This window comes from Molossus molossus, unplaced genomic scaffold, assembly GCF_014108415.1.
Source record: "Molossus molossus isolate mMolMol1 unplaced genomic scaffold, mMolMol1.p scaffold_m16_p_3, whole genome shotgun sequence".
Lineage (NCBI taxonomy): Eukaryota > Metazoa > Chordata > Mammalia > Chiroptera > Molossidae > Molossus > Molossus molossus.
In genome coordinates, this window is record NW_023425366.1 from 89,843,817 (window position 1) to 89,867,715 (window position 23,899).

The following is a 23,899-nucleotide window of genomic DNA, read 5'->3' on the forward strand; positions in this document are numbered from 1 at the left end:
TAAGATGTTTTGCATTCATGATTATATGTCCAAAGATAAAAAACCTCGTAGACCTGAGTTTTTCCTATTCTAATAACTTAAAAAAATAATAATAATCAAAGCACTGTGAATATTGGAGAAGCGTCTGACATACTGCTCTGGAATCCTAAGTGCAAAAAGAAGCAGTAGTTGTTGGCAATTGCACCCAGTTGAGGGAAGTGTGAAACACTCTTTAGAAGGAAAAGGCAGATATGAAAACCAAAATGTCAGGAGTGGTTGTGATAGCAGGCGGGTTATCTTATCACATGCATATGAACATCTACTCATTCACTGTCAGCCCAGATTGCTGAGGCCTGTATCATCTCTTCTCCTTATCTGTGTGTACACACAGGTAAAGCCTACTTCACACAGTAGCTGTATTTTTAAAATGTTATAAAGACCTTGCATTTGTTTTATTCAAGTCCCACTTTAAGGTTCCGGGGAAGTTGGATGCTGTAAGGAAAACTGTAGTAAAGCTTTTTGTCCAACAAAACCACCGCTTTATTTCTTGTAAATTTGGATTTTTATGTGTCATGTTTTCTGAAAGCAAAGCAGACGTAATCAGAATGTTCCAGACGTGGGCATATGAGGGACCACGTGTTTGGTTTTGTTCCAGCTGTTTGTGCTGTTGGTTGGTTGAGTTGGAAGGCACACAGGGAGCTATTGGAAATGCCCGCTGCTCACTTACCGACTCTTGCCACGCACCGTGTCCCCTCCTCCTACTTTTTGAAAGTTACTAGGTCACTTTTTAAGGGAATAAAAATTCCAACATTAAATGTGCAGTTCTTTGACAAATAAGAAAAAGAACAGCTTGTTGTTATTCTCTCAAACTAGGGATCCAGCCTGGCCCAAATCAGCTTTACAGTATAATATGGAATCTCTTGGTAGATTCTAAAAGCCACCTACCTGATTTCCGTGTGGGGACAATCTGGAAGAAGGACAGCTTGTGGCTTACAGGTGACATTTAGTGAAAGCTAGGTCATGCCATTGTGTTATTAAATTAGTATCCTTTTTTTTTTTTTTTTTCATAATTTTGTGGGTTTTTTGCATGGTGAGCGTGAGAGGAGGAGGATGTGGACATGATGGGTTGTGGGGTCCTTGCCGTTCTTGAAAGAGACTTTGGAGAATTGTTTCCTTATTGGCATATGCTGAACTGTCTTCAGCGACACAGGCTTCACTCTGTGTGCAGGCTGTGTGGCCCCTGTGACTTAATTCTGTAAAGTTACTGCCTCTCCTGTTTTGAATGTATTGATGGATCCAACCAATCCTTAAAACATGGGGATTTCAGGACTTTGGGTTATTACAGGCACAGAGTTGAACTGAAAGAAGACAGAGATTCGGAAACCAGCATGAGATGAACGAATAGGAGAGAGAGCAGCAGGAGGATGGGTGGGTGATGGAGGAGGATGGGGGGCAGAAAGGATGCTACAGGAATGGTCTTCATTTGACAGAAATTACTCAGTGCTGGGTTATAAAACCACGGAAGTAAAACCACAAGAAGCATCACAGAATTGGTACTTTTCTCTAACTCAGTATTATATTTTAGTAACAACTATCAGAATTAACCCTAAAAAAAAAAATTGATCTCATTTTTACAATTTGTTTGTGAAAAGATGCTGGCATAATTGTAGCTCTTATTGCAAATTGCAGTAAGCCCTGGTTTTACCTTTTTTTTTTTTTTTTTTTTTAAAGGAACCATGTAATTGGCAGTCATAGCTGATATCAAACCATTAAAAAAATATCCTAAGCACCATTGCAAGCTCTAGACTTCCTAAGTTACATCACAACTGTATCATAATTATTGTGGTTTACAAAAAAAAAGGGTTAAGTTCTAAGGTGCAGTAACATCTTTAACCTGAAATTATCTATGCTTGGCCAAATCAGCTTGCCTGTATTTTCTTTCACCAAACATTTGGTCTCAATTGTAATTTTCTTTCTTTAAAAAAAAAAAAGTTCAGAAAAAGTTCAAAATGACATGATGAAATATATATTTGTTTGGGAAAATGATCTGGTTATTACCCTGGCAGCTATCTTAAAATTTTTGTGTTATGTGATATAGTTTTTATATTAATACCATCTTTGAAATTTATTTTTTATGATGTAACAGCTCCAGTGGTTACATTACATCCTTGAAAGCAAAAATGTACAAACTAGCCAAGATTCATGCAACTTCTAAGCGAGACAAAATTGTTTAATTTAAATAAAAAGATATTTGTTGGGTTTTAATTATGCCATTTAGAATTTGACATGTACTCATTTATGGCAAAAGAGATGCAAAGATGGTTTATAGAAAAAATACTCTTACCTAATAAAAAATGGCACATATCTTCATAAGGCTACATAATTTCGCTTTCTAATAAATGAAAGCAAAGGTCTGAGAAATGGGTTTTCATGAATGAGACAGTCTTTGTATGCGATCTTCCCTTTGGTGCATGGAAATGTTATTGTATTTACTCTTTTTTTTTTAATCCTCACCCGAGGATATTTTTACATTTATCTTCAGACAGTGGGAGGGAGGGAGGGAGGGAGGGAGGAAGGGAGGGAGGGAGAGAGAGAGAGAGAGAGAGAGAGAGAGAGAGAGAGAGAGAGAAACATCTATGTGAGAGAGACGCATCTATTGGTTGCCACCCACATGACCCCAACTGGGGCCGGGGATGAACCACAACCGAGGTACGTGCCCTTGGCTGGAATCAAACCCGGGACTCTTTGGTCTGCAGGCCGATGCTCTAACCGCTGAGCCAAACCAGCCAGGGCTATTGTATTTACTCTTGCTGGGACTTTGGTTTGTAAATGGTTTACTACTAACCAAGAGAAGGCAAGTTACTAATTCTTAAATTACAGTTATAGGTATTATTGTTTTAAAAGTTGTTTTTTGGCCTAATCTTTCATCAGACATGTCCCTGCTTTTAAATTGAACCTCAAATTCTACGTTAAACATTTTTGTAAAAAATAAACCCAATTAGCCCTAGCCGGTTTGGCTCAGCGGTTAGAGTGTCGGCCTGCGGTCCAGAGAGACCTGGGTTCGGTTCCTGCTAAGGGCATGTACCTCGGTTGCAGTTTGTCCCAGGCCCTGGTTGGGTTGTGCGGGTGGCGGCCGCTCGATGTGTCCCTTTCACATCGATGTTTCTCTCTCTCTCTCCTTCTCCCACTCTATCTGAACAAAAAATGGAAAAATGTCCTCTGGTGAGGACAAAAAATAAATAAATAAATAAACCCAATTATATTTTAGAGTTACTTGTGCTAGTTATTATAAGGATGGTTATAGAAACTAATAATTTCTATTGAGATGGAGAAAAATATAAATTCTGTGAAGCTTCTCATGATTTTATTTTCTTGGTTTTATAACCCAGTTTTGAGTAATTATATCCCATGCTCAGAATTGTTTTATAAAAACAATTGTTTTGAGGATATAGGATTAATATTATTTTCCCCTTTAAACCATTATTTTAACAAAAAGAAATCCAATGTTATCCAATGAAATAAAACTGAGATGATTTGGAAATTTATTTTCAAGTTTGCATGTGCATCGATTAATATTTTAAACATTATCAAATACCTTGACACTTGTATTTTTATTTCAAAATAATTGTATAGAGGTTCTTTAGAATTTGTTATTTGACTCTTTTAATATTTAAGATACGGGATCACTGAACTACAGAAAAATATTTATTTTTATTTTCTAGGAATTCTGTGTTGTAGCTACATCTCAGGCACTGTTCTCTGCCCTTTATAGGCCTTATTTCTGTGAAACCTTGCACACCCTCTGGGATTATTCTCTTTTGACACATCAGAAAATGAACTGGAGATATTCAGTAATGTGGCTTAAAGTCATACTGCTGAGATTTGATTCCTGCTCTGTCCAGTTCCACTGAATACACAACATCCAAGGAATGAAAATTCTCTGTTATTTTCTTCTGTACTTCATTTTTCAGAAACACTGAAGTAGAAAGAAATTTGTCTTGGAAAAACCCACCAGGAAAAGTCAATAATGATGGTGCTGTTTATTGAGCACTTACTATGTGTCAAACGCTTACATGCATTATCTCATTTTATGCTCACAAAAACCCTTTGAAGTTGCATTAACATCTTTCTCATCTTACAAGTGAGATAAGTGTTTTGCCAAGGATGACAAAGCTCCTAATTGCTGAATCCAAGATCAGACCCAGGCTGTCTGATTCTGCTCCATTACTGTGTCTTCATTTCACTGAAATCTAAATGTATGCATTACCCATTTGTATAATTTCATTTACTTACAATTACATGGAATTTTTTTAAAAAACTCACGGCTTAAGAGTTTATTCTTGTCTTAGTTATACTCTATAGGTTGGAGGTATAAATTATGATTAAATTTGCACAGGTCTAATGAAAAAGTATGTGACTTATAGTTAGGGTATTCTGCCTCCCTTATTAGGCATCGGAATATTCTTATTTATGCTCAAAATGGTTGTGTTATGACTTTTATCCTGTTGGGTTCCAGCAGACATGTACTTATTTTTAAGATATTTACATAGTCATCCATTCATAGGATCATAGAAGTTGGGTGGGAGGATCTCAGAGATCATCTTATTTAATGTCCATGCTTCACATCAGAGGACATGCAGAGTTAGGTCAAGTGACTTACCTACGTCACAAAGTTAGCACTGCCCAAGTCAGAATTAGAACCCAGGACTCCTAATTTGTAGCTCATCTACCAATGAATAAACTAAAAAATATAAAGGTATAAGCCAGAGAAAGATAAACAATGCTTTAATTTATAAAACATTTATAGCTTACAAAGCAAATGGTTCTGTTATATGGACTGGTTTAATGTGATTATGTACATTCTTTTTAGTAGGAGAAAATGGTGCCCTCAGAGGGTTTGATCAAAGATGAACGGGCATGCTTTGGAGTATTAATAACGATTGACTCACTAAATCCAGAATAGGCAGTGGTTAATGTCCACAAAGCTGAAACACTGAGCGGCACGATGTACTGGCCCACTCACATGATTTCTAACCTAAAAATATCTGCCTTATGAAATAAACCAACCAAAGGACTCTACCCCGGTTTACTTTTCTAGTGGTCCTGGGAATGTGGTTAAAGATTTAAGCATAACCAATACACCACAACAGTTGCAACCAAATACACAATGAAAATACAGTGAAAGGAACATAGGAAGCTCAGGGTCTCGAGCTCCAGAGAGAAGGAAATGAAAATGACATCAATCCAGAGACCAAAGAAACCCATCGGTCTTCAAAGAGCACCTCCTCAAATGTATATAATTCATCCCCAAGAATTCTAGCTCATCCACACATGCCCTTATCTCCTTTTCTTCATTACTGGCCTTCTATCTGAAGGTGTGGAATTTTGAGTAGTGTGTGTGTGTGTGTGTGTGTGTGTGTGTGTGTGTGTGTGTAAACACCCCCCCTTTGAAAATCTACTGAAATCTGTGGACTATCTTCCCAGAAGACTACTTAGATGCGCACACATTACTTTCTTGAGATTTCAGGGTGTTTGTAGCCTTTCTGAAACCTCTCTACAGACCCCAGTGTAAGAGATCTCTTTCCATCCATTTCTTTCAGCCCATAGATGCTTCCTGGGGAAAGAAGAGAGTTCTAAGTCTTGTCTACAAATGAGGAAGTGTACGGGTTATAACAGTGTAGTAATTAAGTGGTTGCCTTTCTTTGGTGTTGACATCAGTCATACCTCTGCTCACCAGAGGATTTGCAAACCTCATGCCCCAGACGTTCAGGTTTACTGGGTCTCTTGGTTAGATTTCCGGGGAATCATGCCTTGTGGACCTGACTGCCTGTCCAGGAACACAGGACTGTCTCTCTGTGAGGAAGCACCGTGTGCCAGTGCCGGCCGACACTTGCCAGCCCCCCGGGCCCAGCTGTGTGAAAGGAGCTTTATCAACAAGCCCCAACTAGGGCAGCTGAGAGGCCTGGGCCACTTCCGTTTTTTGAGGCCCTTGATATATGGAAAAATGGAAAAAAATACCAAAACAGGGTTACAAAAACAGGGGTATACTTTAAATGTTTACCTTTAACAACTTAATGCTTTTAATACCAGAAACATATAATTGTGCTATTCATAAGTTAATTACGGGATTTATAAAAATGTTAATTTATGGCTCACCACAGGCAGTGTGGTCCAGTCAAAGGACCCAGGTTTGGAGTGTGCGAAGAAGGCCTCCTTTTAATCCTGTCCGTCTGTTGGTGTGATTGTATGTATAACCCCACTTGAAAATGACTTCAAAGGTCTAAATTTGAGGCTCTTTATGGATTGGCCCCGCTGGCATCCCTGGAGAGGATCCGCAGTAAACTCTTCTGCAGGGGGAGCTGGGGTTGCCCCGTGGCCAGAATCCCTGATGTTCCCCTCTGAACTCCACGCTGCTGGGGAAGCATGTCCCCTTGTCCTGGAACTGCAGGAACAGTCAGGGCATCACTCGGGTGTCTGCAGGGACCCGAACGGACCACATATGCAGTAGGAAGAGTCCCAGGAATGGTCATTGGTCCTCCCCAGGATGCCTTCAGCACTTGCTATGCTACTTTGAATTTCTTTCAAAGAGCATTTATGCCCCCATTCCAGCTTCATTTGAAGGCAAATATTCTTCCCAGGAGTGGCACCTTGACCTAGGTTCACAGCTTGGGGTAAATCTCGGCTCCGGGCATCCTGATGTGAGTGAGCACTGGACCAGCGAGGGGGACTGAAGCATGATGGAGGGTAGAAGAAGAGTCTCCTACAGGGAAGACTAGGGATAGTAACAGTGACCTTCAGCAGGGGACAATTTGTCAGGCTGGGATGGGAGGAGGGACCAACATTGGCAGGGAGGCATGTACATGCCAGGCTGAGTAACCTCTGGCCTTGCCATTGGCTGAAGTCTTCATCCAGCTGTTCTGCATCAGCCTGGACTCTGCAGAGACCATTGGGTGTTTTTAAAGGAACTTTAATGTTATAATAAAAATAAAAAATAAATAAAAAGATAAATACATGAAGGTTATGGATGTGTTCACTAACAATATAGGGGGTGACCCTTTCACAAAGTATAGCATATCAAATCGCCATGGTGTACGCTTCAGATAGCTTACAATTTAATTTGTTAATTATATCTTAATAAAGCTGGAAGAAGAAAAAAAGAACTAAGGGGAAAAAATAATAAAAGAAGTGTTCATTTTAGCCAGTGAGGCAAAGCACTTTACCAGGTAACATTGGTTCTCTTAAAATTCTCCCAGTTGGATTTTCAACTCTGCCCTAGCTGTGCTGGCCTGACCAGAGAGTAGACAGACATGACAGCCCTTGGTGCTTCGGTACCTAGAAGTTATCATACCCTTTCATCTGGGACTACCCATCTTTTCATCTACCTATCCACCCATCCACTCACCCATTGATTCATCCATCTGTCCATCTAGCTGTCCCTCCCTCCTTCCCTCTATCCATCTCACAACCAACCAACCAACCAACCAACCAACCACCCAACCAACCGACATTAACTGAACACCGGGTACCATCCGTAAGCCAAGCTTTGTGTTGCTTGCTAGGCATACTGTAGCAAACAAAACGGATTTGATCTTTGCCCTCATTGAGGTTAGAGTCTGGCAAATAAATCAAGTGTTTGTTTAATGCTGCCTTCACAGTCCAGAATTTGTTTAAATAATTAGTTTTAACTCTTTAAGTTCTGATACTCTTTTTGCAAAACTATAATAGAATTATCCTTCCCACACCTAGTAAGCCCATTTTAGACATCACATGTCCAGAGTTTGGATGGGAAAACCACAGATTGTGGTGTCACAACAAACTACTACTATTACTACTACTACTATTACTACTACTTCTTCCTCTTCCTCTTCCTCTCCTCCTCCTCCTTTCTTCTTTCTTTTTTAAATTTAATTAATTTATTTTTGTTACAGATGTTTCTCCTTTTCCCCCATTGACACCCTCCTCCCAGCATTTTGTCTGTGTCCATTGGTTATGCTTATACGCATAAATTCTTCGGTTTATCTCTTCCTCCCTCCCATCTCCTCCTCAGGTTTGTTAGTCTGAACCCTACTTCCATGCCTCTGGGTCTATTTTGTTCATCACCTTATTTTGTTCATTATATTCCACAAATAAGTGAGATCATGTGATACTTGTCTTTCTCTGACTGGCTTATTTCGCAAACATCTGATTTGTTTCTGTGTGTACCTCTCCTGTTCAACTGTAAACTACTTGAGGGAAGGGGCTGGGTCTTACATTTTTAATGCCCTGCATTAAGCACAGTGGCTCCAGAGTAGCTGCTTACTAAATGCTTGTTGAGAGAGTGCTGTCTGGAAGGTCCGGAGTCTGCCTTTGAGGCTCACCATTACTGCCATCACCAGCTTCCCCTGGGTCTTGATGGGGAGGAGGCCTATGGCAAATGAGGGTGTTTGCTTAGTCCTCTGCAATGGTTCCTTCAAGAAAAATGGTTCAGAGAAGCCAGCATCCATCCCTCTGCCGTGTCTCTTGTTCCAGGGTAAACTTGGAATTCCACTCGGTTATTCCTGTGAGTGGTTATCTTGGGAGGAAAGCAGCTTCAGGGGGCTCTCCCTCCGGACTGTGCCTGGGCTAGGCCAGTTGTGAGCCTCGGACTCTCGCTTTCTGGAGCACCGTGAGCCTGAGAGTTGATAGCGTCTCTGCCATTGTCCTGGGATCTAGGGCGGGAAGGTGTAAATCGGGAAATGAGAGCGTGCTCAGCACTGTCTCGACTTGACGTAAGGAATGTCTCCTAAATCATTTAAGATCTGAAAATATGTTTTGTACCCTGGACAGAAGGTCACTTTCCCTCTAATAAAGTGTGTCTGACAATCACGCTTTATTGGTGTGGTTAGGAAAAGAAAGTCGTAGACTTAGGAAAACATAATAATTTAAAGAGTGACACATTTCAGCAAAGAAATAAAGCTGTAGACTGCTCTCAAAAGAAAGTAAAACCATAGGAAACCATTACTTCATTGGGACAAATATTTTGTGTCTTCAGAAAGTTCTTACTAAAAAAAAAAAAAAACCACGGGTGAGTTCTAGGACATGGCGTGTGTGTTTTCTACACATACGTGGAAGTAGCCTCTGTCTGATTTTTCGGGGATAGTCCCTACTCACTACCGTGTAAGTCTTTAAGAGGATCACTGTCGGACAGAGCAGTTTGCACCTGGGCTTTGCTTCAAGCCACTTCTTGGACATCGTATTCTTCATTAGCTACCATGTTGAAGTGCAAAACCAGTAACACTTTTCACCAAGGTCTAATAGTGTTCCACCCACTAGAATTTATAAACCAGAAATTTCCACTGCAGGGAGGGTTAAATAGTACTCCATAAGATATATTGCATACACCATATGGAGAATTCGAGTGTGTGCAGAGTTGCGCCAATGTGTTATTTTATAGTTCTCTAGTGCAGAACTGTTTGATATACTGTTATGACTAATGCGAAAATCCCATCAGCTCACACGGGTGATATTTCTAGAATTATTTTAACAAAATGATGGTCCCCTTTTCCTGGTTGGTGGGAAAAGCTAAGGTTTTGTTTTTTCAAGTGGAGGAGCGTGTTTACTTGGATTTCCCTGTGGTTTGTTTTCCAAAATTGATACTTTCTCACATATAGCATGTTGTTTTGTTCTCCACCTCCCCACAACCCACCTTGACCGTTTCGAGCAAAGATGGTGAGTAGTTGTGCATTTCTGCTCAGTGAGATCCGTGACAAGGCGGGATTGATTCTCGGGCTCGAAGTGCTGAGGTCTGCTTCCACGCATCTCATTCCACTTCAGCGAAAGTGGGAAGGAGAGAGAAGAGTGGGAACGGCCAGAGTGGGGGCTCGCGGGGGGACCGCAGTGTTTTGCTCATTCATGTCAGGGTGTGGAGGAAAACGTGGTCGTGATGTGAGCGCCTTTGTTTACCGCACACACAGTTCATGGCAGCGAACTTTATAAGCCCCCACTGGCACTTAATAAATATGAGAAGATACAGGCTTTCTTCATTACTTGGATCTAAATGTTTATTCAAGCTTTCATGAGAGTTTTTCTCCATTTACACAGATTTCTCTCCCCCGAACAAATGTCCATTTTTAAATGTAGACTCAGTATATATGAAGTAAGTTTTCGCAGGCTCCAAATTCATTTCATCTGTAAATATATTTACTAGAAGTCGGGACTTCTTGTTGGTTCGTTTAATTAAAAACCGGATGTTTAGTAAACGGAATAGGAGCAATTTTTAAATGAGCAAAGCGTGTCAAGGAATTTTACAGTTTGTGAAAGACATTAATGAGGATACTGAAAAAAAGGAAATGAGAGAAAGAAATGGCCACATGAAAATATTTCTGAGGCTGTTCCTAGCCACGCAGGGTTAGCAGCATTTTCCTTTTTAGTGTTGATGTTGTGTGGACATGGAGACAGTTGTGCACTGTGGATATTATTGCTGCCACGGAGCAGGGGGAAAAGATAGGTTTGCAGCAGAGCCTGTGGATGGCACCAAGCCAGTGCCCTGAAAAATGGCAAACGTGTCACAGCTAACAGCTGGATGCAGAAATATTTCTCTTTAATTTGGACGGATAAAATTTTTTTCACAGCAGGGCACTCTCGAAAGAGTACAACATCAAAGAGGGCGGGTCTCACCAGTCAGACATCAGCTGGCTCCAGGATGGAGCAAAATGAATGAACTGTCAGGACTTTTCCAGCATCTGTGCTTCTGCCAAGTGAAAAGTTAAAGGTTCAGTGACTTGCTCAGATCACAGACAAGATCCTGATCATGGAAGCCTAATTCCCCAAAGTCTTCCTCTGATCAACAGACACGGGATGTCTGAAGAGGACCCCAGATTGATGGATGGCAGGCTTCATAATGATGGCCGCTGGCGTCCCCAGAGATAAGGGGGACTCACCAAATGCTCAGCAGCTCTTGGGAGCTCCCAGATCTCTGTGCTGAAATGCTCAGCCGCCCAGTCTCTCCTGCTAGCCTGACACATAACAGCAGCTGACCCACAGTGCGACCAAAATACCCACCTCCATTTCTCCACATGGCTGGCTCTCTGAGGAAGGCTTTGAACACCCCACCACGGGTGTTTTACAGTTTATTGACACTTTTCAACTGTTTTTCTGATGACCGTATTTCAGTCTTGACTTATATGTTAGTATTATCTGCAAGCTCAACATAAACCTCTAATGATTTTCTCATATTTCTGGGACTTGATGAATGTGAATTGACAAAGTACAGTATATAGCTTTATATCAGCATTACTGAAAATACAGCAATGGTGTATATAACCATTACTCATTTATTTTATGGGGCGTTTATTACTTGGCCTTTGAAGCCTCGTTTCAAAATTGTGCCATTTCAAACATTCCAAAATATTCCAAACCAAAGTGAGAGGAAAGAGTTTTCTTATGAGAAATAACAAAATAAGCGCATTCTAATGGAGGGAGGAGGAAGAAATGATTGAAATGAAGAAAAACCACCTATGGTATTATATACTTGAGAAAAAAGTTGGAAAACTGAACACAAATAAATAGGGCTACGGTAGCCAGTATTTGCTTTAAGGAAGAAGCTTTGCTTGTAAAGCATGCATGTTCACCCACAAACTTGGGCCTTTCCTGTTTTTTGATGTCCTGGTCATTATGGCCGGTCGCTATGGGAAGGAGAGTGGTTTAACGCGACGTTGGGGAGTTGTGTCTTTATTCATGGCATGGTTGTTCTGTGCACATGTTATTGACAGATTAAGTAATTCTCACTAAATTGACATTTACTCTGAAAATAGGGATGTTTTCTAAATGACATTATTAATCACTATGAACATTTTTGTGGCCCTCATTTGGAGAATTTCAGATGCTTTTAAAGAAAGAGCTCTACTATTTCTGCCTGATAGGACAGATGGGATGGGATGAAAAAGCAGGAAGGTGATAGCCTGCGATCCACGAGGGTGTCGTCCTGGTCATCCTCTCCAGCTGTCTGAGTGTGGGCAAGCCGTTGACCCTCAGCAGTCTAAGGCTTCTTACCTGTAAAACAGGAGAATGTTCCAGCCTGCCTGTGAGGTCAGTTATAAGGCTCAAATACGCTTGTGAAAGTATTTCCTAAACTAAGATCCAACATAGATGTGTATGACCCGCTGTTCTTTGTTGTTGTTTTTTTCAATCCTCACTCGAGGATATGTTGTTGTTTTTTAAATTAATTTTAGAGAAGAAGGGAGAGAGAGAAAAACAAACATCTCTGTGAGACAGAAACATTGATCGGCTGTCGCTGTATGCTCCCCAACCAAGATGCTCCTTGACTGGGAATCGAACTAAAAACTTTTAGGTGTACAGGATGATGCTCCAACCAACCGTGCCACACAACAGGGCTGTTCTTTCTTTGTGTGAAGGTGGGTTTGGTGGTTTCACTCATTATGAATGCACTGTTTTGGAGTCTGTCTTCTCAAGCCTTGATTGAGCTTGAATGGAATGGATAAAAGTAAAGAGGTTAGGGGACCACAGTGGTGCTGTGAAGCCCTGGCTAGCAGGGATCTCTATTGAGACGGATGCTCCAGGCTGCCGTCCACAAATGCTCCCTGCTCTTCATCCACGCACTCTCGATTATACAGACAGCTCGCCTACCTTGTCATGTCCCTTGTTCAGGTAGGAATGAGGCACTGTAAGTTGGACCTCCTCTGGCCAGAAATGTCAGTGGCCTCAGAGGTCAAGCAATCTTGCATGGTAGGTGACATTCAGTGAAGAGGTCTTTTGATGTCCTTAAGCCATACTTAATTAAAACACTTGTAATAACTACCTGTTAGTTACAGATATGCTCCAGGAATGCACTTAATGGTACGGTGGGTGCCTGTGTCTTTTGGATGACATTTTTATAACACTGTCTTAAACTGAAGACTGGTTCAATTCAGGAAATGGAGAATGTAGGAGTGAAGAAAACACTTCTTTATTATTTTCTAGATAGTATTCACATTCATCTGGCATTTTCAATATTTTGTCTCATTTTTTATAAACTCATCTGGGAGATAAAAACATAAATTGGAATGACTAGTTTACTCCTACACCTCCCTTATGTCATTTCCAATTTTTTTCTCCTCCTCCTCTACTTCTCCTTCTCCATCTCCCAACAGAAGGTAATTTCCTGGTATGTACAAAGTTTTGTGTAAGGTAGCTACAGGTACATTTTAAAAGTATTTGAAACATATTTCTGCCCTCCTTGAGCTTACGGTCTGGTAAGTAGCACTCATGAATTCACATACGCTGCACATACTATCTTGTGGTCAGTGTCCCTGAGCAGATAGTAGATTACACCCGAGCTGATATTTCCCATATAACTATAGTGATGGCCTAAAGGGTAGCTAATGCTCTCTGGACTCTTACTGCGTGCCCAGCGCACATTTGAGTCCTTTACACATACTAGCTCACTTGATTTTCCTATTAGTCCTCTGACAGAGGGACCATCATTAGCACCATTTTTAAAAAAGACGGTCTATGTAACTTTCTCAAGAAGCTACGTAACTGCCCAAAGTAACCCGGCCACCCTTGGTGGAGCCACAGTGGTAGCTCACAGGTATTGGAGCTGACACACTAATGCACGCTCTGAACCTCCGCACTCTGTTCTCTCCCATTGCGTGTTTTCACTGGTAATACTTAAGGAAGTCTCCACTAACCCTGGCCGGTTTGGCTGAGCGGTTAGAGCGTCGGCTATGGACCAGAGAGTCCCGGGTTCAGTTCCCGCGTACCTCAGTTGCAGTTTGTCCCCGGCCCTGGTTGAGGTCGCGTGGGTGGTAACCAGTCGATGTGTCTCTCTCACATCGATGTGTCTCTCTCTTCTTCCCTCTCTCCCTCCCGCTCCATCTGAAGATAAATGCAAAAATGTCCTCGGGTGAGGATTAAAAAAAAGAAGTCTCTACTAACAACCACACTGTTCATGGTAAAATCTTTTATTTAGCAACAGGTATTCTGGTTTTAACTTTTTGCAGTCAAAACAAGGTCATAACCCCTGGCTGTCCACAGGCCACAGAATATTGCACCTCTACCTACCGACATAGAGGAATCTCACAGGAAAACATTTTTATCTATTTTAGTTAACAGTGTATTTTTTAAATAAGTTTCTCAAATGACTAATACACTTGATTATTGAAACCCTAATTTTCTGAATTTTACAGAAAGGTGGAGCCACATAAAGGCACAGGGTGGAGAATAGGTGGAGGAAATCCGAGAATCCGTCTTTATATCTGTCCATCCCCATATCCGCCCTGTGCTGTGAGGGGACCTGAACACTGCTGGGTTCTCAGGTCTAAACTGGAAAAATCCCAAAGTCCTCTCTCCTCAGCCCATTTCTATGGTAATTGTTGAATACATTTTAATCCTATGAAATTCTTCCTTGTATTTAATTTTTTAATTTTTTTGCTTTATTGATTTTTAGAAAGAGAAGAAGGGAGAGATAGAAACATGAATGAGAGAGAACATCGATTGGCCGCCTCCTGCATGCCCCCTACTGGGGATTGGGCCCACAACCTGGGCATGTGCCCTGACCCGGAATCGAACTGGTAACCTCTTATTGCATGGGTCGACGCTCAACCACTGAGCCACACCAGCTGGGCTTCATCCTTGCATTTTATAGTACTGAGAGAAGTTAGGTTCAAGGAGGATATCATATTCTCCTAAAAAAGTTTAGTTGTGCCATGGCTGGTTTGGCTCAGCAGTTAGGAGTGTCAGCCCACGGACCAATGAGTCATGGGTTAGATTCTGTCTAAGGGCACGTACATCGGTTGCAGTTCGCCCTGGCCCTGGTTGGGGTTATGCTGGAGGCAGCCAGTTGATGTGTCCCTCTCACGTCGATGTTTCTCTCTCTCCCTCTCTTCCTCACTCTCCCTTCCACTCTATCTGAACAAAAATGGAAAAATATTTTTAGGTAAAGATTTAAAAAAGAAAATCTAGTTGTTAGTATTTACAATGAAGTTTTGATTGCATTTAGTGGTGGTTTCTTCTCAAGCTTAGAATGAAATCTGAGATCTCTAAGAAGCTAAAGGATTACTGTGAAAATTCAGTTCAGTTCACTTCAGCATGTTTTGAGCTCCTCTTGTGTGCTGGGCCCTGTGTTAGATGTTTGGGCATAAAGTATGCTCCCTCATGTCAGCTGCTCAGCAAAAGCTGAAGGAGGCTGGCACTTTAGCACAAAACCAAATGCTGGTGTCGAGCCTTGGCACAGGGGCATGCCAACGCAGAGGGAGCCTGAGAGGTCTCTCTGCTCCCCCAAAACTGTTCATCCTTTTCATATAAAACCTTTGGATCATTTCTTTTTTTCATGCCAAAATTCAGGGATCCGGATTCTGGGAGGAGCAGATAAATGTTTTAGTTATAATTCACCTTTTGTTAAGATCACCGACTCTCTTCTGGGTATTTGCAGGATCAAACGAGAAGAGGGAGGCCTCAGCCCACTTTGGTGGGAGGCAGGGGATAGAGGGGAGTGAGGACCCCCGGAGACTAGGCCTCATCTGCCCCTGACTAATGGTAGTCTTACTTTGTCTAAGTCCCCAGCTTTTGGAGACCCCATCTCCTTATGTGTAAACTGATTTGGTTGGAACAGACGGTCTTTGAGGTCCCTTCCAAATCTTATTTTCCTAGGCTCTAAATTTGGCCACGGTACTCCGTGTTCTAGCAGAAGAATTGGTGACTGACCTCTTCATGGAGGTCTACCTGCTGGGGGAAGTGTGCTGCCTGCGGTTTCCAAACAGGGTCCCTCAGTTCACTGCGGGCCCTTGGAGAGGTCCAGGAACGCCTCAGAGCAAGGGTGAGGTTCGTTGAGCTGGCTCCTGATGGGCTTTCTTTTATCTGTTTTATAGTAGACCGGGAAACTTTCTTTTTATCTGTTTTTATAGTGGACTAGGGCAACTTTTTATCTGTTTTTATAGCGGAATTACATTTAAGACTTCTTTGAATTAAAAAGGATCCCTTGCTCAAAAAGATCATTGAAAGCCTCTGCTGGTAAAAATGAAAGAAATGAATGTTTTTCTCTGCTCTCTCGTTCCCTGGAAAACTACAGCACAGAAAGCCGGGCTCAGTCAGAGGATGGCTCTGGGCAGCACAGGCGTGATGAATGTTTGTAGTGTTTCCCGGCTATCAGTTCAAACGGTTTCCCTTGAACGTGGCCCCAGCTGTAAGAGACTGGTTTTCAGGGGCAACAATAATTCCTTTACAGTTGGCATAACACACTTAGATGCTGAAAGAGGACAAGGAGGTCAGTAAATTACTGAGAATGCATGTAAGACAATAGGGAGTGGTAGGGACTGTGGAAAACCAGGAAAGCACATGGCCGTTCTAAAGGGGACACTTTCTTTTTCTCAGCTCCCTTGGATGATTGCCAGAGAATGGGTGCCCATGTTTAGATTTTTTTCCCCAAGAAAAATGAGAAATAGGTAAAATTTTCAACATTAAAATCAATGTTGGTCGATGGTTTGAATTCAGCCTAGGAGCCACTTGTCTGCAAATCTGACTTTATAGAAACAGATTGCTCAGAGTCACCAATATATACAAATTCTTATTCAGAAGACGGTTTTCTTGCTGTTATGTTAAAATAGGTCCAAGTCAGTCTCTGGCTCACATTGTTTCCATGATGATGAGGATTATTGCTAAGGTAAGTGGCAACACTTGTAAATGGCAAAGCCATGGACAAACCACTCATGACCAGGGTTTATAACGTACAATGTTGGTGCATGTTTAACTCATGTTATTATCATTTAAAGTAGATTCTTGTTCTAGGAAAATATGATCATGAGAGAGAGTGGTGCTTCCTAATATCCAGGATTGCAATAAAACATGCTTTTTGCTGGTGGTTTTCAGTTAATGCCATGCATGGTTTGTAATGAGGAAGGATTTGTGATCATTATTTCAACCACATATGTTGCATCTCCATAAGTATTATTGAATTGAAAAATGTAAAAGTTCCCTGAAATAAGGTAAAAATTACCTCTTCCCTTTATGTTTCTTGCTTCCATTAATACAAAATAAAGGAGAAAGTACAGACCAAAACCAGTGGTTTTAAAATAGCAACAGCAACAATCACAAAACAAATCAGTGGTTGATACTATAGTGATACATATTACAACTATTTTTCTCAGGGGAATAACATAAGTGTAGTTTTTAATCTTGGGTAAAATAGTCAGCTTCTTTATTTTAACAACACACGCAAAAACTAAACTACAAAGAATGAAATGGCTAGGTTTTCTTATTCTTTATTTTTCTGTCTTTGATTTTTATGGGGGGAAAATCAGAAAAGCAAAAAGTATAATATATAAATGTCATTGTACAGGCCACTAAAAAAGTAAGTGTTAACACTTTTCCGTATTTGCTTCAGAATGTTTTGTTTTTTTTGGTAGGAAAATGAAACATTTCAGTTAAAAGTGTCAATTTTGTTTTCTTCCATTCTCTCCTTTCCCAAGGCCAGTACTATGAAGAAGTTATCAGGAATCCTTCCAGTGTGCCTTTTCAGACTTTTACGATCGATCAATCGATCGATAGGGAGATAGAAAGAGAGGGAGAGAGGGAGATAGAGAGTGGGAGAGAGAAAGAGAGAGAGAGAGAGAGAGAGATAAGGAGATAGATAGCTATATGTATATCATAATATACACTGCTATAAGGTAGACTATTAAGAGTATATTTTGTATATTTTATATATTTTGAAATGTTAACAAGTGGTATCATATGCATCAATCTGCAACCTGATTTTCTCAGTCAACGTATATTTTTGATATTTATATGAACTGGATCTTAATACAAATAGGTCTAGTTCAGCCATTTTAAGTACTTTATACTATTTTATTGAATCAATAAACCACAATTTATTCATGTGGTGATTCTAATTATGAGCAGTGCTACAAAGAATGCCCTTGAACTTGTCTCCTTGGGCACCTGTCAGTTTCAGGGGAGTGGCTTCTGGGCGGGAAAGTGCTGAGTCAAACAAAGGCTGTGCACAGTCAGCTGCATCTCAGCATTGCCAACATGTTTCCTAGTGTGGCTGTGCCATCTTAGACTCTTCCAGTGATGCTGGAACTTGCTGTCTAAGACAAAGGTGCCAGCTGTACTTCCCACAGCTCTGAGGGTCTTCGATTGCAGAATCTAACCCCTTTCTCATCAAGTGTCCTTTGTGTTTCTTTACATGTATTTCCCTTACCTTCAGATCAGTTGTTCAGCTTCCTTAGAAAGGACAGAGCAAACATTGAAAACTTTGGTCAATTGTGTTCATTCAAGATAAAATCTACAGTTTTCAGAAAAACTGTGCGGTATTCAGGTGTTCTTTCGGATGGGCTGCCTCCTGCATACCCCCCACTGGGGATTGGGCATGTACCCTGACTGGGAATCGAACCAGCGACCTCTTGGTGCATGGGTAGATGCCTAACCAGTGAGCCACACCAGCCGGGTTAAACAGAGCTCTTTTTTTTTTTAATCCTCACCCAAGGACATTTTTGCATTTATCTTCAGATAGAGTGGGAGGGAGAAAGGGAGGAAGAGAGAGAGAGAAACATTGATGTGAGAGAGACACATCGACTGGTTGCCACCCACACCACCCCAACGGGCGCCGGGGACAAACTGCAACTGAGGTACATGCCCTTAGCGCAGCGGTTCTCAACCTGTGGGTCGCGACCCCTTTGGGGATGAACGACCCTTTCACAGGGGTCACCTAAGACCATCGGAAAATACATATTTCCAGTGGTCTTAGGAACCGAGTCACCGCTCCTCTATCCGTCTCCGGGCAGGTCCGCACATATGCAGATACGCCCACATACAGCATGAGGAACTGGATTAAAGGGTCGCGGCATTAGGAAGGTTGAGAACCACTAGCGGGAACCAAACCCAGGCGTCTCTGGTCCGCGGGTCGAAGCTTTTAACTGCTGAGCCAAACTGGCCAGGGCCAGAGCCCTTCTTAAATGGAAACAAAGTTGAGCTAGTGATGGAGATTAATGAGGGATCCAAATTAGAACCTAAGAGTCTTTTTTGAGAAATTGTCCTTAATTCCGATTTAGCACTCATATTTGGGAGTTTCCCCAATTTTATTCTCTTTTAACCAGGAGAATGAACAGAAATAGGCATGCGTGCCTTCTGGTCCATTCCTTTTCTTTGAAAGAACACTGAGTTGAAATGTTGCCTCTTAACAGAAAAGGCCCAGGGTCATCTTGAGTCAAGTGAAAGGCACATGTTTGGCCTCCCTGCTAACTGATAGGAGGTGCTGGCCATGTGAGCTCCCACATGCAGGGAACATGCGTTGTTATGACTTGACATTTTATGACATTTATGAAGCTTTTTATTTTGGGGCAAGTTGGGTGATAGGGAGGTAATCAGATTTGTGTTTTGAAAGATCACTCCAGCTCCATTTAGAAAATGGGTTGGAGAAGCTGTAGGAAGATCAGTTAAGAGGCTGATGTAATACTTCCCATGAGAAAGGAAGCTGATTTGAGAGGGAGAGAGAGAGACGCATGAAAAGTTTAAGAGGCAAATTCAACTGGATTTTGTGATAACTGGACTCTGGGGACTAAGGGAAAGAAAAGGATCCATCATCAAGGTTATATCAGTTTCCTCAACTCTGATTGGGTGCATGGTTATGGGCTCTAATTAGGTACATGGGATTTTCATTGCAGCTTCATGTGAAATAGTTTCATGTCAGGATTAGCTGAAGCCAGGGGGGCTCCGCCTCATGCATGTTCTACATTTTGTGATACTTGGAAAAAGCCTGACAAGGAGCCATCTACTTTTCTTCAAGGTGAGTAGCAGTTTCATTAAGCAGGCAAGAATTGTAGGGTTCTGCAGTCACAGTATGCTTAGTTTAAGGAAATTATCGCTAAAATGAAAGTGTAGGAGGAAGCTCTTTTTAAACTGTGCTCACTTGCACGACTGTTTGGCCAGTGTCTGGTGTTCAGATGAACTAACACTGCAGGTCGCTCCCACTACATATGAATGTTACAGAGAGTTTTCCTTGCTGTTGGGGACATTGGCTAGAAGCACAGATTGCTTCATAATTATTTTCACCAGCAGTCCGCTTGGAAGGTTTGTTTGTTCATGGGAAAAGGACAGGGCGGAGGGCTGGGCCATCAACATTTTTGGCTCCATTATAGATAAACAGTGGCGTTTAAGGAACTGATGGCCTTGTTCAGTGTTGCATGGGCTGTCGACAGCAGGCTCGGGGTTGAGACCTTCAATCTTTGAACCAGCTTCTTAAACCGAAAACAAAAACAACAATAAAATAAGTACAGGGTCATCTGACCTAAATACCAAGTCTGTCATTGGGTGGGCTCATGGAACAGATGTATCCGCCATATGAAATACTTTCATTCTCTGCTGTCATCCCCAAACTGGGAACTTAAATAAGTCATTAATCTGAAATATAATGTAATCTAGGAATTTATTCCTTCTCGGGCTACATGGATTATCAGCTGTGATCATTCTGGCATGCTATGCCATCCCGACTTCTCAGACAATTGTCTTTATTAGTTTCATGTCTGTCTTTTCTTTGTGGGGGGTTAATGGAAGGGTTGTGGGTAGAGACAAATGAGTTCAAGAAAAGCAAAAAAAAAAAGAAAAGAAAACTGTTTTAAAATGGTGATTTAAAAAAGAGAGAGAGAGAAAGAGAAAGAGACTGTCATCACTAAGCTTTTTGGTCCCCAGAGAAGAAATACTGAGCTAAATTAATGTGAACGACCATACTAATTTTAGGACCTAAATGTAGCCAATGAGGCTCTCTGTAAGACGTATTCTCCGTGACTATTTGGAAAGAAGTGGAAAAGCTGATTAACAAGAGTAAGAGACATGATTTCTCAGGAAGCTCTGGGGATACTCTGTCAGATCCCACTGCTGATTTTATTTGAAAAGGTCCAATTTCTCAGTGGTCCTCCTGAGAACTGTACCACTTGCTCCTGGATGCCCCTTGGATGGGGAACAACCTAGAATTGCTGTCCATATGTAACCCCTGATCTCCTGCTTCTCAAGAGACCACATCCTCTCAGGTGCCCAGGGCCGACCTGGTTTCTGGAAGCGGGAGCTGATCGCCTCTGCTGTGGGCACTGACTCCACTGTGCCCAGCTGGCCCGTTGTTTTGCATGACTTTTTGCCCCATGCTTATTGCCTGCTTTGAAGCAGACTTCATTGCCTTGAATGCAGTCTTGGAAGAAAATCTGTTGGAGATGACCCAAGGCAATCGTTATTAGACCAGCCTCAGTTAAGACATTTGAATCCATAGAAAACGGTTTTTTTCTTTCTTTCCCTTTTCGAGGGTCTCTCTTTTTTGATGACTCCTCTCCTAATAGTTTCAGGTCCAGAGAGCTGAAGTCCTACAGCTTCTGCGAGGTGAGAGTCCATTTCTTTCATCCAAATCAGAGTCTGTTCCACCAGATCTGTACGGCTCCATCGGTCTCCAACTGCCTTGTGCTAGGTGTCGTCCAGCTCATAGAGCAGACGGTGACTGCCTCCGGAGGCCTCCGGACCGTTGTGTGTTGGAGACCGGGGGCCTTTAATGTGGATGTCCAGCCATGTCAGTGTGGCCTCTCCTTTCAGCTTGCTTTGTTTATCCAGCAGCTCATTACTTAAGAGTAGCCTGTCAAAATAGGTTAAATATTCTTTGGGAAACATGGTCACTCACATCCTTGAGATACCACAAATATGTTTAATACAGGGAAGATTGGCTTGATAAGAAAAGTGTGATTGACTTGCATCACCAAAAAATATTTTCTGTTGTTCTGGGTGAGTTTCCACAAGCATCAATAAGCACTAGTAAACCTAAGGACAATAAATTTCTGCAGCCAACACATAAAGACACCAAGGGAAGCAGGGAAAATGATTGCTGATGATTCATTCTAACTACTTGACCTTCTGACCTCTTCTCTAGATATATGACCAAGATGGGACACTACAGCACTTTATTGATGGTGGGGAACCTAGTAAGTCGAGCTGGATGAGGTATATCCGATGTGCAAGGCACTGCGGAGAACAGAATCTAACAGTAGTTCAGTACAGGTAAAGTATATTTCGATTTACCACTTACAGAGCTGAAGCCCTAGGGCTTGCATATATAAATTCAGGCTTGCTGCTAGTTTTGAAACAATTCTGCAGGACTCTTTGCAGGAACTCTGAAAGGACTGGCAGACGTATTTTTTGGCTAGGTTTCTGCAATCTCCTTAGGTCTTGCAACAGTAATTGCATGAGAATTCAGGAATAAAGACCCTAGTAGAAGGCCTCTTTCATTCAATGCATATGGTAAAGTTATTTCCACATCCTCGCCTGAACTTCCACATTGGCTGAATGAGCCCAGCAAACCCGCTGACGGGCGAGCTCCCCAGCGGAGGTGTGCACACACAGGTAGAAGTGCAGAGATCCAGCCCAGGTCCCCTGCTTTCAGTTACCTTCAGGCCTTCTCCCAGGAGGAACAGTTTCATTTGCACAAAGGCCCGGGGAACCGAGGACTCTCAGCCTTCCCAAGGCTGCTTTTCCAAAACCGTTATGCTCAGGAGCAATATCTGAACCAGAGGAACCACTCCTGATCCCTGGAAAGGAGCCAAGGCACTGGGCTTTGGTCGCTGGACAACTCAGACTATGCCTCAGGAGATGAGGTGGTTCCAGAGCACCGGGAGGCTCCCGGTTTCCCAAGATGTTTGCACAAAGCCCAAAGACAAGGTGGAGCCACCCCCACTTCTCAGTCTCACAGGGAGGCCTCTGGGGGGCTGAGAAGCAGATGCTGAGCCACATCTGCTCAGTGCACCTGTTGGTCAAGCTTTTCCATTTAGTGCTAAACAAGGCTGGAGTGGAGACAAGAGGGCAGAAACAGATCACATAGGAAAAAAGCCCTACCACTAAGCCGCCTTTTCTCAAAAATCCCTCGAAAACATGTGCCATATAAATATATGACCTCAGTTATAAACAGCCGTGCTCCCTTTAGAATCAGAAGCAACTGTTTAGCTTTATTAGGCACCATTGACACATCAAAGCAGGAGGCCCAGAGCTCGGCAACTTGGAGTCTTGCCTGTGGCTATTTATTTTCCTTTTCTTTTTTAAATGAAGCCTTTAAAAAAAGAGAGAGAGAGAGAGAAAGAGCCTTACGCCCTTTACAGGTTAAAGGCTACACAAGTCTGGCTTGCTCTCTGAAGGTCTCCAGCTCAAAAGGAACGCATTTGGGCAGCATGGGCCTTCTCACTGCCTTGGTTTCCTCTGCAGTTGTATTTCATGAAATAAGGGTTCGAGCGAAACCGCACGGCAGTATTTGGTTACACCGCCGCGTACGGGCTTCACTCACCTTTATTGCAACTGCATTTCTGTATTGAAGTTTTTATGAACCTCGCAGCTAGAGAATTAGTCAAGATTGTGCCTGTCCATTCAGCAAGAGATAGTTTGGCTGGTCCTGTAACGAGCACCCAGGGAGCTCTTGAGGCAAAGTCTGAATTTGGGCCAATAAGAAACCCCTAGGAGGAAGGTGGGCATGAGTAAGTCATTACCTGTCTGTCAATATGAAGTGGGTTTTTATAGCTCCCCTTTCATGAGGGCCTTAAACTTCAAGTTCGCTCTGCCGATCTGTTTTCGATTACTTCAGATCTTTATAAAATGAGCTACAAAAACACAATTAAAAAAAAAAGAAAAGAAAAGAAAAGAAAAACTGGCATCCATCACCAGTGACCACGTCCAAGAGTAAGAAAATAGAAAAGCTGGACCCCGAAGAGCCAGCCTAATTTTTATTGTGCATGAATGTCCTCTTCACAAAAAGTCAGCTGGTTTAGATTCATTCTGTTATGATTTGTAATATCTAAATGGAATTCTCTTCAAAGCGCCCTTGATTGATTGACCCTGAGCTGAACGTTTTGTTTTTATTTTGAGGCTGACAATAATGTTTGTTGGCGTGCGTTCTGCTTCAACTGTGTTGGGACGCCATGAAGCTATCTTTATGAGTCATCCAACCACAATACTA

At 42.0% G+C, this 23,899-nt stretch overlaps 1 protein-coding gene across 1 annotated transcript in view; it reads left to right on the forward strand.

Annotated features, from left to right (window-relative positions):
• PRDM6 (PR/SET domain 6) overlaps positions 1–23,899 on the forward strand; it is a 99,396-nt gene that overhangs the window by 45,054 nt on the left and 30,443 nt on the right. Inside the window, exon 3 of the mRNA XM_036280727.1 lies at positions 21,833–21,960. Within this exon, the coding sequence (XP_036136620.1) occupies positions 21,833–21,960 (128 nt within the window). The remainder of the gene's footprint in view (positions 1–21,832; positions 21,961–23,899) is intronic.